Genomic DNA, 15,210 nt, shown 5'->3' on the forward strand with positions numbered 1-15,210 from the left:
TCCAGTCGAATTCCACGGTTGGTACAAATCCGTACCTACTTCAAAAACTGCAGCCGATGAAGTTCCTATAGATACCGACTCTGAGGGCGATTCAGATTAAAAAATGTGCTTTTTGCTTTTTGCATTTACAAAATTTGATATATTATGGATTAAAACTGTTTCCTGAAATAAGCGTCTTTTCTTCCGCAAAAACTGTCTAAGTGCGATTGTATGTAATTATTAATTTTTTTGCGGTACTGTGAAGTTCAAAATACATTCCTCGATAGATCGACATTTTCTTTTGTGTCAGATTTTTAGAACTTACACCTGATTTTAGCTTTTTATTAGCAACTTTCAAAGTCATTTTTCTCACATTTTAAGTTTAAGGACTACAGCTACAGCTACATTGCAAAAGTATGCAGATCAGATTTTTCACCATACATATCTGCACATTTGCAGAAAAACTGTCGCGTTAACGTTGTGTTGATATCTACTGACCTGATAGCTTAAACACTGCTATGAGAGAGAAGGGAGGAAGATGTACGAGGAAAAATACACTTTAGTCAATTACTAGCGACGCGGCTTAGCATATGCATTTTTATAATTATAACCCTTTCATTCTACGCAAAAGTATTTAAGTTATAAAGAAACAGAGTAACATTTATAACGCTCTTCTAATGCGTCATTTAGTGGCTATGAATAACCACAATTTGATAATTCGGATACGTGCTTAAAATTTGCAGTGAATTCCCTCTTAAACAAATCCAAGTTTTGAAAATGTATGAAAGTAGTTAACGCAGTTTTTGATGCCACATTTAACCTACTCTTCTGTCCTTAATTTACAAGCTAGAGAAAAATACATAACCGCATAGTCTTTCTAAATGTTTCAATTTTTATGGTAATGTTGTTTTCGATATATCCTTCCATTTAAAATTTTCGAGCAAAACCCGTGTTTCTATTTTGGAGTGCTTTATTCGCCCCTAGCGATGATTGTGTGAAACTAAAATAATCTGACGCGTTTTATCTTGACAACAGTAAAAAAAAAATTGCGCCAAAAGATAGAGCCCGGTATCACTCTAAATTTGCCATACGGTGCACATGTACACATAATATAATACAAACATTTCTAGTGTAATTAGAATAAAAGCCGTAGCAAGATTTTGGCCGGTGAATATAAAGTGTATAAACAGTTTTTTAAGAGAATTCATACTACGTACAATTCCCCTATGTATTCTTTTAAATGGACGACGTCAAAGCATTAGAGATTTGAGGCAACGTAAATAGCGCCTATTAGCAAACGGCATTCAAAAATTTAATTTTGCGTTTAACATTTCTACAGTTCTACTGTAGTGCAATATTATTTGCGAATCTTTACAACAAATTAGTTTAAAGAAATTCGTCAAATTGTCGCAGATACCATTTTCCAAATAATTACTTTTCATGCTTTAAAACTATACAGGGTGTTCATTTGAAAACTTCCCGCCACGGATTTAACGAACACCACTGATTAAAGGACACAAACTCCGAGACACGTCAAAAGATTTGTCAAGGGGACAACTTTTTAACCAAAAACTACTTCACCCCCTTTTACCCTCTGCCCCCCAGGGTCATTCCCTTAAAGTGATAAGGGGTATCGAGTAATAGCTTGTTTGAAAGGTCTTTCTAAGTCGATTCGTTTTCGAGAAAATTAGAAATATCTTTTTTTAATTTATTTAATCGACGTATCTTAATTTGTTCAGATAGAAAACAAAAACAAACAACAATATCACTTATTTGTTGCTATGGGAAAGAAAGAATTTAATTTGCTGTCAGTTACCTTTATGACAATCTTGGATTACTGAAAATTAATTTATTGATTCAGATTTTAAACAATCTATTAGGTACTCGATACCACCTGTCATTTAAAATTTTTTAGAGAATGACCTTGGGGGCACAGGGTAAAAGGGGGTGAATTAGTTTTTGGTTCAAAAGTTGACCTCCTTGACAAATCTTTTGACGTGTCTCGGCGTTTTTTCCTTTAATCAGTGGTTTTCGATAAATCCGGGAAGTTTTCAAATGAACACCCTGTATACTATTAAATGACCAAACATGTGAATGCCCTTCTTTCGCTCTTTGTTGCATAGAGGAGTTATAAAATTGTTTATTTTTCATTTGCCTATTATATGCCAATTATATCTGTCATATGTGATAGACAGGGTGGCCATTTGAAAACGAAACAGAGCATATTTTGGGAACCTCAAAACATTTACGAAAAAATCCTCGGACCCGTCAATTTTTGATTCAAAGGGGAACCATTTTTTTGCTAGTTTCTCCCCTCTAAGGGCAAAGCCCTAGCGGGGGTGACGACCGCCCCCAAAATTTTAAATCGAATGGGGGGGTCGAGTGATACCTTATTTTGAAGGTATTGTTATGTGGATTATAACCCTTAAGGTTTAAATCGCTACTAATTTGCCTAGCCGATACAGGGGCTAATAAAAGTTAGAAAAATGTGTCAACATTTTCGTATGAAAAAAAATTCTTGTAAATGAATTAGTTAAATAACAAAAATTAAAACAACAATAAATACAAAAAATGTTCTCCTACATTCTGAACCGTACTTTTTGTTGTTGTTTTTTTTTCTTTTTAATACCTGTAGGTGGCTATGCCAAATGATCAACACTTTCTGTTTAATGTATGTTTTTCTGACGAGTGCTCCTTTTTCCTAAACGGTACTGTGAATCGTCACAACTGTCGCTATTGGGTTGATTCAAATCCCAGACTATTTCGTGAGGTGCATACACAACGCCCCGAAAAATTGAATGTTTGGGCTGGCATTTTTGGTAACCATATCGTAGGCCCCTTCTTTGTACCTGGCAATCTAACAGGGAGATGTACCTGGAGTTATTAGAAAATACGATCATCCAGCATTAGTGGAGATACTAGAAAATAACAACGAGTACTTGGAAAATCGTCTAGTATTTCAGCAAGATGGTGCGCCACCCCACTATGCTGCAAGGGTTCGTCAATATTTGGCCAAACGTTTCCAGGACAATGGATTGGAAGAAGAGGAGCTATTGAATGGCCTCCACGTTCAAGGTCCTCAAAATAGGCTCTGTTTCGTTTTCAAATGGCCACCCTGTATGAAGCAGTCTCTTGCGCCCAAGGGCATAATGGGAGGGCATAATGAGATGACAATCCTCAAACGGCCTGTCAAATTGATTGACGGAGTTATATTATGTAATAAAAAAGATGCAACTTGATTCGTATGAAGCACTTTAATGTTGGGCAAACAATAATCGCATTCTTTGGAACGATGAAAAATAAAATGTTGTATGCACCTCAGGCATTACTCAATATTTAACCCTCGGGCGACTTACAATCCCTCGGGCCGGAGGCCCTCGGGCTCTGTCGCCCTCGGCATAAATATCGCCTTAATGCCCTTGATGCATAAATAACTATTTAATTCACGCTAATGGAACGAAACAGCAAAACAGATAAACGTTTCAGCCTCTTTTGAACAATTTCGCCGACTGTGATAGGAATTGCCATTTGTCAACTATCAAACTAACATTTCCTTTCATTGCTTACATAAGCCTTTTCTATCTTGATTCGTTAAGTCAGCAATAAATTTGAACCGAATATAGAAAAAGGTTTACATACTTAATTAATTGGTTCACTATTTATGCTTCAAGGGCACGTGCAACTGTGATCGAATGGTTGTTAACACTCATAATAATCGATTCGAGAAGGGATTAAGTTACCAGTGTACTTACATAAATGAGAGCTGGCACACTTTGCAAAATTTGCATTAAGAGCAGCAACTCTCTAAATCTGAAAGTACAAATTTTAAAAACATTCATTTGTCTCAAGCTTAAAATGGAAGGTCGTTAATAACATAATCCATTAAATACCGCGAATAATTTTCTTTTGTGGTAAAACACGAACGCCATTTCTAAATGAAAATTACTCCCTGTAAAAAGCTCCTTTTCCAACTGTTCCACAACGTACGCTACTACACAAATTTAAATAATTTACATGCGGAACACTTATTTGCTGCGGCCATTTCGATCACACAAAGTGTACGCGTAATAAAGCTTTGACCCCACATGTACTACGAGAATTTAATAAATCTGATCATACGAGTATTTAAAAATAAACCTTTAAATTCTGTACACGAATTTTGTCAGGCCTAAATCCCCAAAGGATTTGTGTCTCCGATTTGTAAAAACAGCGCACACGTTTAATTGTGATCGATTAGTTCATTTGTGCCGGTGCTCGTCACGCCACACAAAGACCCGAACGAATACTAAGCAGGCGACCGCCCTCTTGCTAATGACTACAGGAATTTGCCTGTTAAGATCCAGTGCGTATCTTTTCGGGGTATTTGTGATAGACAGATACACCATATTCCGATATGTCAAAGTTGAAAGTCATTAATAATGCAGCTGAACAGAAATGGTTTTGTGCCGATAAAATCACTTCCATTACGGCAATCTTACATCTAAATTAGTAAGTCTTCCGTATGTAGGTTGTCATGTTGTACGTACGTCATTCTCGAAATGAACTCGCTTCTGTGTGAGTACATGTAAATGGACGTTATGAACCCTACATTTTTCGGCAGTCAACAACCTTTCTAATATCTGAATTTATTATGATTCCTGTCCGATACAACGTACACTACACCTGTTTATTTTTTCTTTAATTTTATCCATAAGTATTTTATATCCAAAGAGATCACCATATAGCATAAAATTAATATTAAAACTTGCATGTGAATTAAATGAAGTGACCAGTCGTCCCACATCACGTCTACAAACTGTCATTGTAATTAAATAAAATATGTAAACAAGCAGATAGTAACCAAAATCGTCGGTCTGTAAACGCAAATCCTTGTGCAATTGAATATTAAGTGCTTTTAATCTCTCTTCGGTATGGACCGTTTAAATTTTGAAGTAAGTAGAGTGGAGATCTTTCAGTGCACATCGTATGTATTCGAAAGGTTTTGAAGATTATTTACGTTGTACCTGTCCGATCCATTATTCCGTATACGTCTTTAATAATGGTAAGTTACAAGTTTTTCATTGCGAATTGTTCTATCAATAGTGTAGCTCAATTCATCAATTTCATGGGGCCGCAAATAAGGTGACCCTGTTCCTATCTGAGATTTTTCAATTATGGATCTCGTTATTGTTGTGTAACCTACACGGGGTCGATTCTCGAGGTTAAAACAATACCGAAAATGAGAGCGAGCCACTCTGTAGTGAAAAATTGTCGTGTTGTTAACGTAATTTCGGTTTAAGTATTGGAGAAAGTAGTCGGGACATCCTGTATGTAAAATTATTTAAGTTTCTCTCATAGGATCTGGGGAATTGTATTTCAAATAGCCATACAAATGGAAAAGTTGATAAATTGTATTTTAAATTTAGTTATTTTTTGTCTAAAATGCATAAATAAGAGAACATTTAATCGAAACTTAATTATAATGTTAAAGTTTAATCTGGTCAGGTTTTATCGAACAAAAATTAATTGGTTATGCGATAACAATACCATGTGCGAGATACCCAATGCACGTGTTTATCAATACGGGAGACGGAGCACTGTTTCGAGTATCGCCGGGAAACTACGATATAGAATTGATGGAGGTGGTCTTCCCTTTAAATACGAAAAAAGAAAAATAAACGATGCTGTTTTCGGGTCGATTGTATTAATGGGCGTAGTGAGGCATCATAAGCAGCGCCCCAACAAGCAATTCCGTATTGTATTCGTGAGTGAATAATTGCATAATACACGGTCTTTAGTGCATCTAGGGTCAAAAAGTTTCTTAAATAATATAATTTTTTTATCATAATGTACAACAAATTCCTTGTGTGAGTAATATGATCGATCCATTTTAGTTTGTTGTCCAGTATTAATCCTAGATATTTTTCCCTAATTGCACGTTGTATTATTTCTCATTGACATAGCTGCTTATTAGTACAACTTGGATTATGACACTTCACTACCAAATCAGCGGATGGAGATTCACCTTTGAGATTAAAATATACTATTTTAGTTTTCGTGATGTTAATATTCAATTTATTTGCAGTAAACCAATTACTAATTTTGTTGCTATCTTTTTGAATAATAGTTGTTAGAGCAGACCAATCGGCAGCACCGTACGACAGCGCTGTGTCGTCCGCAAAGGCTGTTAACCTTCCACAAAACCTTCCATTGCACAAATCATTTACGTAAACTAAAAATAAAGTTGTGGATAGCACACATCCCTGCGGTACTCCACAATCATTTGTTCGCCATGATCCCACAGTCTGACCCACTCTAACAGCCTGTAGCCTTTTTGTAAGGAAGCTTTTAAACCAATGATTTGCCACCCCCCTGACACCCGCTTGTTCTAATTTATACAGAAGTATTTTTATGTTCAAAGAATCAAATGCTTTTTGGACATCAATAAAGAGCCCGGCTGATTTTAACCGATTATTAATATTACTGTAAATGTCAGCCATAATAGACATTAATGCTTTTTCAGTACCCAGACCCTTAATGAAACCGAATTGATTCTTTGAAAAAAAACTTATTTGCATTAGATAATTCACGAGGCGTTTATTTGTGGCTTTTTCAATGATCTTAGCAACGCTAGATACTAAAGATATCGGTCGATAATTGTTTACATCTTTTGTTTCTCCATTCTTATGAATTGGGATAATGATAGATTTTTTAAAAACAGATGGATATATACCAGATATATAGCTCAAGTTTGCAATGTAGCATAACGGTACTGCTAGTTCTTTGGAATTCAATTTTAGGGTTTTTATTCCGATATCATCATGCCCAGTTGACTTTTTATTGGCTAAGCTATTAATATAATACATTTAATTTCTGGTTCATCAACTGGCAATAAAAACATATTTGCATCAGTACGAAATAGTTGGAAGGTATTATGGTCGAGTATTTCATTAATGTTATCAAAATTCTTTGCTAGCCTTGTTGGGGTTTCTATAAACCCTTCATTTAGAATATCACAAATGATCGACGGATCTGAGTAATCACATCCATTGTATGACACAGACTGTAAAATATTTTTCCCTCCTTTTTTTCCTAACAAGGAATTAATTACCTTCCAACTATCTTGTACGCTATTATTTTTTATTAGATTGATATAATAATCTGATTTTGCTCGATTAATCATTCGGTCAAGTTCCTCCTGAATTAATATGGATTTGTCTCTCAAAGTTTTATTTAGTGGTTGCTGTTTTAAAATTGCATTCAGTTTGTTACGACGTTTTATGTGTTCAAAAATAGCGTGACTTAACCAGGTCGAGTCAACTTATAATTTAATTTTCGTGAGCGATGCTTCACCACGGTAGACTTTTCAATGCAGTTTTGCAGATAGTTAATAAAAATATTAGCTGCTAATTCAACATCGCTTTCTGATAAAATAAATTCCCAATTTGTTGCCTTTAGTAGATTGTTAATCGAATCATAATTTATTGATAACCATGTTGAATCAGAATTACTTTTGCAATGGTAATTGTTCAAGACATTTACGGGAATATTGACTGCAATTAAACTGTGGTCTGTAATATTGACGTGAACAACTGCTGATTGCATGGGTTTATCCTCTTTATTACCTTTCACGAAAATGTGGTCTAATCGCGAACTTGACCTAGTTGTTATCCTGGTATTTTCAGTGATGCATTCCTGATAACCCATTGCTGCCATACATAATAAGTACCTTTCTGCATCGGGCGATAAGTTATCAGGATCAGTGTTTATGTTGATATCACCTGCTACAATTACGTGAGAAGTAATCACAGATTCAAGCCATGTTTCCAATTCGTCAATGAATTCAGAAATGCTAAATGATAAACGCCTGTAGATACCAATGATGTCAAATTTAAGATTATTAAGTTTGCAAGTAACATGTACGCAATCAAATCTTTCAAATTCGGATTTGTTACTGACCACCTGACTAAAATTATTATTTACATATATACATACACCTGCGCTTCTCTGATTGGCGTTACAATTCCAAAACATTTTGTAACCATCTAAACTAATGCTGGAATTCTGTACATATGCAATCGTTAAACCGTAAAACCGTACGCCCGTAGCTTATAAGTTGATCGTAAGCGAAATTTTACAAAACCTTAAAATTTGCAATTCTGTGCGCCGACTCGTAATGAAAAGCGTTACGAGTCGCCGTTACCGAGCCGTTCCGATCGCAACCAACTTCACTTCTATTGTTTTCATTGACAAGCCGGTAGTGTACACCATTTATCCCTTGGTTTCCTTGCCGTTTGGACAGTTTACTGAAGTAAAATTGAATATAGAGTAGCATTATGAGGTAAGATTTTATTATTGAAGATTACATTGTACATTTACAATGTTATTTCTTTGTTTAAAAAAAATTAATATCCTAACCTAAAAATGACAATTTACATTTTTTTAGCTTAGAAAACAAAAAGAGAAAGAGAACCAAGAACACAACAACTAATCAATATAATATTTACTTATATTACATGGAAAATGACTACCATATGCGATCCAATACAATCAACCCATCGCTAGATGTAAATTACATCGAAAATAAATGGGGTGAAATGTCAGAAAAGTTAAATTCTGATCCAGATGGGCCTCAGCTGACTGTAGCTGATTGGAAAAAGGTAAAAACGATATGATTTATACAGCAAACTTCAGCACAAGTTTTGTAGCATTATTTTAAATCTCTTCATCGCTTTTTTTAAATAACCATCTTTTTTAGCGTTTTACAGATTGGAAGTACTTTGTGAAAAACAAATATAGGAAATTAAATGAGCACCGTTTAAAGACTGGATCAGGTCCTCAAAGCAGTATAACACTAACAGACATGGAAGAACGGGCACTCTGTGTATGGGGAAAAGTGACCGTAACCGGTGCGTTGGGTGTTACAAACTTCGATGGAATTTTATTAGATTCAGATACCATGATAATACCTCTTGAGGAGGAAATTACTGAACCAATGCCGGTTGAAGATGATACACCAGTAATAGTACCACCTGAAATTGAACCGGCTGTTACACCCGTTCCACCGCAAAAACCTGGGACAAAAACTCTACCTCGGCAAAAGCCATTGTCGATTGTGACAGAAAGCTTATTGAATACAATGAACAAATCCGAAAAAAATATTGAAGAATTAGGTTCCATTGTAAAACAATTTTCCGAAGAGTACATAAAGTGTAAAAAGGAAAAAAACAAAAACGAGCTTCTTCGACTTAAATTTGAAGTGGCAAAATATAAATTTGAAAACCAAAACTTTAAATTTGATTTTGATTAATAGTCTTTTTTTTAACATAAATGTCTTGGAGTTTTTTTTTTGTATTTTATAATAATAAATTATTTCTTATATATCTAGCTCTTGTAGCCCTCCCTTCTTGCAGAACATCATTGTACTCCAAATTGCCTTCTAAAAACATTGTACATTTTATTTGAGGTAATGATGTACATGAAAACGTTTACCTATGCCAATCTCGTCTCTATATTCTATTTCTTCCTCCGGAAGAGGAATCCTTGCCCGGAGAGCAATATTGTGAAGAACACAGCAAGAATAAATGATGTTAGCTGCTCTACTCGGATGGTATAAAAGAACTCTGTGCCTTGACAAACATCTAAAACGTCCTTTTAATATGCCGTTGGTTCTTTCAATAACATTTCGAGCCGTCTTGAATTGGTTATTAAAACGTTCTTCTGGGCTTCCTTGCTCAAAATTCGAAAAGGGAGTAAATAGCCATGGTTCAAGGGGGTATCCGCTATCACCTGTAAATTTGGTAAAAAAAATTGTTTTTTTTCTATTATAACATTGTTAAATATGTTTAAATACCAAGTAAATGCGTGGACTTATCTCCATTATCATACTCCCGCTTTAAATAAGTTTTAATATTACTCATTTGCCATATTGCAGAATCATGGACGGACCCAGGATATCTGGCATTGCAAGCAATAATTTTTGTGTTAGAATCCGAAATCTAATTTTACAAAATAAATAATTAATATTCATTTTCTATACGTCTTATCCTTTAACATACGAGCATAACATTTATTGAGTGTTTTCCTTTTCTGTTTATATAAACAAAAGGGGGATGGTGAACGTCATTCGTAGGTGGAGCAAGAATTTCAACATGAGTTCCATCTACAACTCCAAGAACACCACGTACATTCCACTTGTTGTAAAATCTGAATAAAGTTGAAGGTTTTATCTAAAATACTTATGTGCTTAATGTTTTACCCTTGTTTAATATTATTTTTTGTTTCGAAGTCAGTCGGAAATTGAACCCATTCTGGCAACAAATGTTGTGATATTAAAGATGTTATTTCGTGTATTATTCTTGAAACTGATGGCTGACTCAAAGAAATCCAACAGCTACTTCCTACAGGATTTTGAAATGAACCAGTGGCAACAAAGTTTAGTGTTGTTAGAACCTGTCGAATTTGGGTAATTATTGCACTGGCACCGGCACATAAGAAGGCGACAGCGGGCTATACCATTTTTTAAACAATGGCTATACGCAGACTGCAGAACCCACTCAGTGGCGCACAAATTAATAGAATATGAATAGTAAGGATGCGTCATCTTTCGCCTTCTTATGTATCTGTACCTGTAGGTACCAATTTGTAGTTATTACAGCATAGGTATTGAAAATGATATGTATAAAAATATACCTAGGTATTACCTTTAAATGAAGCGGAATACTTCCTGTGTTTTGGTAATGGGGGCCTATTTCCTCGATCAAACCCATTACACTTACTTTGTCCAAACGAAACATTTGTTTAAAGTCTTTCTCGCTTGTTTCAAAAACATTAAGCGAGTCCCTTAACTGTCTCTTCGTTATTCTCATGAAATTACTTAAAAATAATTATACGCAAATTTTAATGTTATATGAAGTTTGTTTATGAAAATTGCGTTATGCTTTTAAATATTGATTCTTACCGATCATTATCTTCTTCGAGAAGAGCACCAATATGTAAATAGAAGCGCATATTATTCATTTTGATGCGCTCGGATAAGTTTAGGTCAGATAATCTGTCACCGTAAGAATTTACGACAAGCCGTAGGGACTTCCGAGAATTTGTAAGATCCGGGCGGACACAGAATTGCCTTTTTTAGTTCCGATCTTACGAGTGCCCGTAAACCCGCTTACGATCTCGGATATTTTACACAGAATTCCAACATAAACTGCTTTATTTCCGATTCTTGGGCCCAGATTTCCGACAAAACGATTACATGTGGTTTAATATCATAGCACTGCAATTGACTTACAAAAAACTCAAAATTTTTATTTAGACTTCTAATGTTTTGGTGCAAAATTAAGACTTTTTCTTGACTGTAACTGAAGAATCCAATTCCGTCTGAAAAGTCATTATAAACAACACACTCGTTAGCCATACTGTTGCATTGAACAAAAAATTAGGATCTAAAAAACACTAAAAAGTTAAACTTATTTAGACTGTGGGAGATCATCTTCAGTGGTTATTCTGTACACCTTGTTGCTTTCATTTTCTCTGAGGAATATGACGCCTTGCTTCACCCAGACAAATTTAAAGTTGTTTGTTTCCGCAAATTTTTTCACCCCATAGAGTAATTTTTTGTTTTCCGGCGATAGGTGTTCTTTAATATAAATTTCAGACAGTGGTTTCAAATCTGGACTGAGTTTGCTAGATGGAATACTTCTCCTACCCTTGAAAGCTTCTAGCCACGGTCGATTTGTTGAGGGCTTCATTCTCACAATTATGGGTTTAATCTTGTTGGGATTGTAGGTAGGCACCCGATGTGCTGCAATTATATCGGCCGGGTTGAAGGGAATATTGACTTCTCCTGCGATCATTTCCAAAATGAACATTATATCTTCATTTTTTGATATTGGCACCCCGATCAACTCAAAATTATCGTTCCGGGATCTCTGATTTTTCTAATTTCAATTCAAAATTTGGAATTTACGGACTTACCGTATTGGAAGATTTTATACAAGATAATATAACTCGATTATTTCTTCTTCTTTCTTCTTTAATGCTGCCGAATGGTGTTTGCGACTTGTGACAATGGAGCTGTGAACTGCACAGGCCGCTTCTGTTTCCACCAACGTTCGTTTTGAGCGCATTTCCAAAAACATTAAAAAAATGCGGCCACTATGGATCAAATGCATGGAATCATGATACTTAGGGTCGGTTGCACAAAGGCAGTTTAAACCTCGTTTAGATTAACGCAATGGATTAAGACATGATTGGTTGAAATTTGACGTTTTATCAAATTTCAACCAATCTTAGACCATAATCCACTGGTTAATTCCAAGCGAGGTTTAAACTACCTTTGTACAACCGGCCCTTAGTATCCCGGCATGGAATAAGTGGCTATAAGCCACCAACATTACTCGCGACAAACTGGAGCTGTTTTTTTAGTTTTTAAACTGTTACTACCCTGATACTATGTTAATTTTTCAACCTTGTGACCTACGTTGCCTCGCGCACAACGGCACAAATTGCCTAAGGGGCAGCTCGAAAATAGCAGGAGGCAGGGGTCGTGGGTGCTCGGCTGGAGCAATAAACTAAACAATCACACTAAACCGTTGGTATATTATGCTTAGGCAATAGTTACAGGCTTTAAATTTTTTTATAATTACAGGAGGGACGTCACGGCTTGAGTATAGGATGAAATAATGTTAGCAACTTATACGGTAACAACTTCGCAGATATAGGTTGAGAAACAAATCTTGCACAAGAGATTTGCAGGCTGACGTTCCGACAATCAAAAATAGATGGCTAACGGGAATAAGGCCTTATCGGGGTAGCGATCTTAGGTGTGGTAGAACATGCCCTTTAACGTTAAAATAGCGGTAAGTACTTGCGTATTTCCCTTTTGTTTTTTTAAACTGATTAACAGACACTCTCTTCAAATCGCTCAGCACCTACCCGGTATATAACAAATTACTGTATTGGTAGTGCTAATAAACATTAAGTAGTTACAATGTAAATTCTTAATTAAAAAGTGAAAAATATTAGGAGCATGAAGTGCAACGCAAATTGAGTTATTAATTATTATAGATTGAATTAAAAGTTGAACGATGACTACACCTGCAGCTGTGCAGCTACGGATTCCTAAACTGGTAAGTACAAATGGTCACCTCGAGTCTGGCTAACGAGTACTTTTGTTTTAGCAAAGAGGGTACTCTTTGGTTTTAGATTGAAAGGGTGATCGCCTCGCCCACAATGCTTATTAATGCTGGTTTAGACATGTCGCCGACATGCTTCACGACAGGAGTGGTAATTAAAATTAATCTGACCTTGCTTTGGAGCTATTTCAAACTGGTGCAATTACGGCTGTGCACAGGGGTGGTTCAAGCCGGGGTTTCTCCACTAGACGCTATCAGATTGGGTCTCCACTAGACGCTATCAGATTGGGCTCGTTAGATGGAAGTATTATCACCGCATTAACTATTCCAATTATGATAATTTATTCTCTTTCAGAATAAGAGAGAATAGGAGGACGGCCTGTGGATTAATGGGTCTTAACAAATGGTGATCGGAGATTGTACTCACCAGTGGTATAAAGTATAATTTAAAACAATATTCAGCTCAAAAACTGACCACCAGCCTCGCCCTATTTCAATATGTCTCTCCTCTTGACCCCTAGGTCAAGAATGTTAGATAAAAGATAATTTTGAAAAATTGGATTTATGTCCCTATACTGACCTCTATTATTATGCTTTTGCAGTATTTAATTAAACCTGTAACTGCTTAATAGGAAACGTTACAACCTTATGGTCTTTGCTATACATTTTTGTGTAAAAAAAATCACAATTTGATGCTAATAAGCAAAATAAAGACTAACCCTAATTTGACATTAAATAATCAAATTACCGTTTTCACATGAGACGCTGATTATCATTTAAAACAACTTCGTGTATAGTTGGTTGCCTATTATAGCCATCTATCCTATGAATTTGATCCGTTTTTTTCACCCGCACGTTAGTAAGGGTGGTAGACATTTCATTGAGGTAAAATATGACCTCCCACTTTTTTTACGGAAACGCCAGGAATTCGAATCAAACAAAATATCGATGATGTGGGTCTGTCTGTCGGTCCGTCTGTACTCCCATTTCCGGATAAACGGCTAAACGGATCGGAACTAAATTTCGTACACATATTCTTAGACGTAAAAGGAAGAGCAATATTCTCTGTATATAACAATAGACTGTGCACGCGCAAATTCAACTTTTATTTGTGGACAAATTTTCTGAAATCTTAACAGAAGATGCTTCTTATAAAACCTTATAAAAACTTATGTCAGGAAATGGATTGCGCGTACGCAGCGTCAATATCTTAGCGCATTTCCACAAAAATAAAAAATGCGCTATCATGGTAACTTTATGCGCCCGTCTGTACGGCTGTGTCGCTTGCAGATGTTTACGAGCACTTTTTTGCCATATGGTGCACGGAATTTTTTCTGCGTCTCTGTGTCAAAAAATCTATTTTTTCGCTTCCTATAATTTTACACATTTACCGTTTATTGTGCTTATAAATTCTATACTTTTGTTGCATTTTGATTTTTGATTAGCCAAAACTTGCTCTACTTTAGTGATCATTTTCGATCAAAGAAACCCAAAATTTGATTGAGGAAACGGTTAAATGGATATGCAAATAAAGAAAAATAAAATTAGCTCTGTTGGAAACTACAGTTAACCCTTTGGGTCATTATTTATTTATTGTGTGCACTTTTTGAAAAATAGATTACAAATACGCAGACGTAACTTTCTTATGACCGGTTTTTTTCTGAAATTTTAAGGGAAAATTCTCCCTAAAATAATTAAACGTATGTTGTTTTCATACCGACACCAATAGTACTCCCTGTCATATGACGGCCTGACTCAGTAGGGAGAAGCGACAGCGATCTTAAGATGAAGGCTCCTCAAGAAGCCCCACATCCACAAACAACACAGCTACCCTCGAAGGCAAGACCACGTACCTATATCAGGCAGCAGTGCGTTGGATGTTTGGGTGAAGGGGCAGCGATTACCGAGTCCGAAACAACGTACTCAACACCGCAGACCAACACACGCTGAGTGGAGCAGTTTTCGATCAGATGTACCAGCTGACAAGTATGTCCTAAATGTCTCATTTGTGAGACACGGCCCCTCAGGTTCCATTGCGCTTCTGGGATTAAAGGAGTTCCCTAGGATTTTATTGATTCCTACCCAAAGATAGGGGTGCGAAAAAATTTAGTAGTAT

At 35.9% G+C, this 15,210-nt stretch overlaps 3 protein-coding genes across 3 annotated transcripts in view; 1 reads left to right on the forward strand and 2 right to left on the reverse strand.

Moving 5' to 3' along the window:
- The window catches only part of LOC116176895 (nephrin), a 192,868-nt gene that overhangs the window by 12,618 nt on the left and 165,040 nt on the right, over positions 1 to 15,210 (reverse strand). The gene's annotated exons all lie outside the window — the stretch shown is intronic.
- LOC116176906 lies at positions 8,033 to 9,293 on the forward strand. The gene is made up of 3 exons (XM_031495744.1): positions 8,033 to 8,299; positions 8,405 to 8,618; positions 8,717 to 9,293. The coding sequence occupies exons 1-3, from the start codon at positions 8,295 to 8,297 to the stop codon at positions 9,266 to 9,268; spliced, it is 771 nt and encodes a 256-aa protein (XP_031351604.1). The 5' UTR covers positions 8,033 to 8,294; the 3' UTR covers positions 9,269 to 9,293.
- On the reverse strand, positions 9,251 to 11,427 carry LOC116176901 (putative nuclease HARBI1). Its single transcript, XM_031495733.1, has 7 exons — positions 10,919 to 11,427; positions 10,662 to 10,833; positions 10,217 to 10,410; positions 10,017 to 10,164; positions 9,812 to 9,956; positions 9,451 to 9,747; positions 9,251 to 9,397 (listed from the first exon to the last, which is right to left on the reverse strand). The coding sequence occupies exons 1-7, from the start codon at positions 10,975 to 10,977 to the stop codon at positions 9,315 to 9,317; spliced, it is 1,098 nt and encodes a 365-aa protein (XP_031351593.1). The 5' UTR covers positions 10,978 to 11,427; the 3' UTR covers positions 9,251 to 9,314.

Source organism: Photinus pyralis, unplaced genomic scaffold (assembly GCF_008802855.1).
Source record: "Photinus pyralis isolate 1611_PpyrPB1 unplaced genomic scaffold, Ppyr1.3 Ppyr1.4_LG1, whole genome shotgun sequence".
Taxonomy (NCBI): domain Eukaryota; kingdom Metazoa; phylum Arthropoda; class Insecta; order Coleoptera; family Lampyridae; genus Photinus; species Photinus pyralis.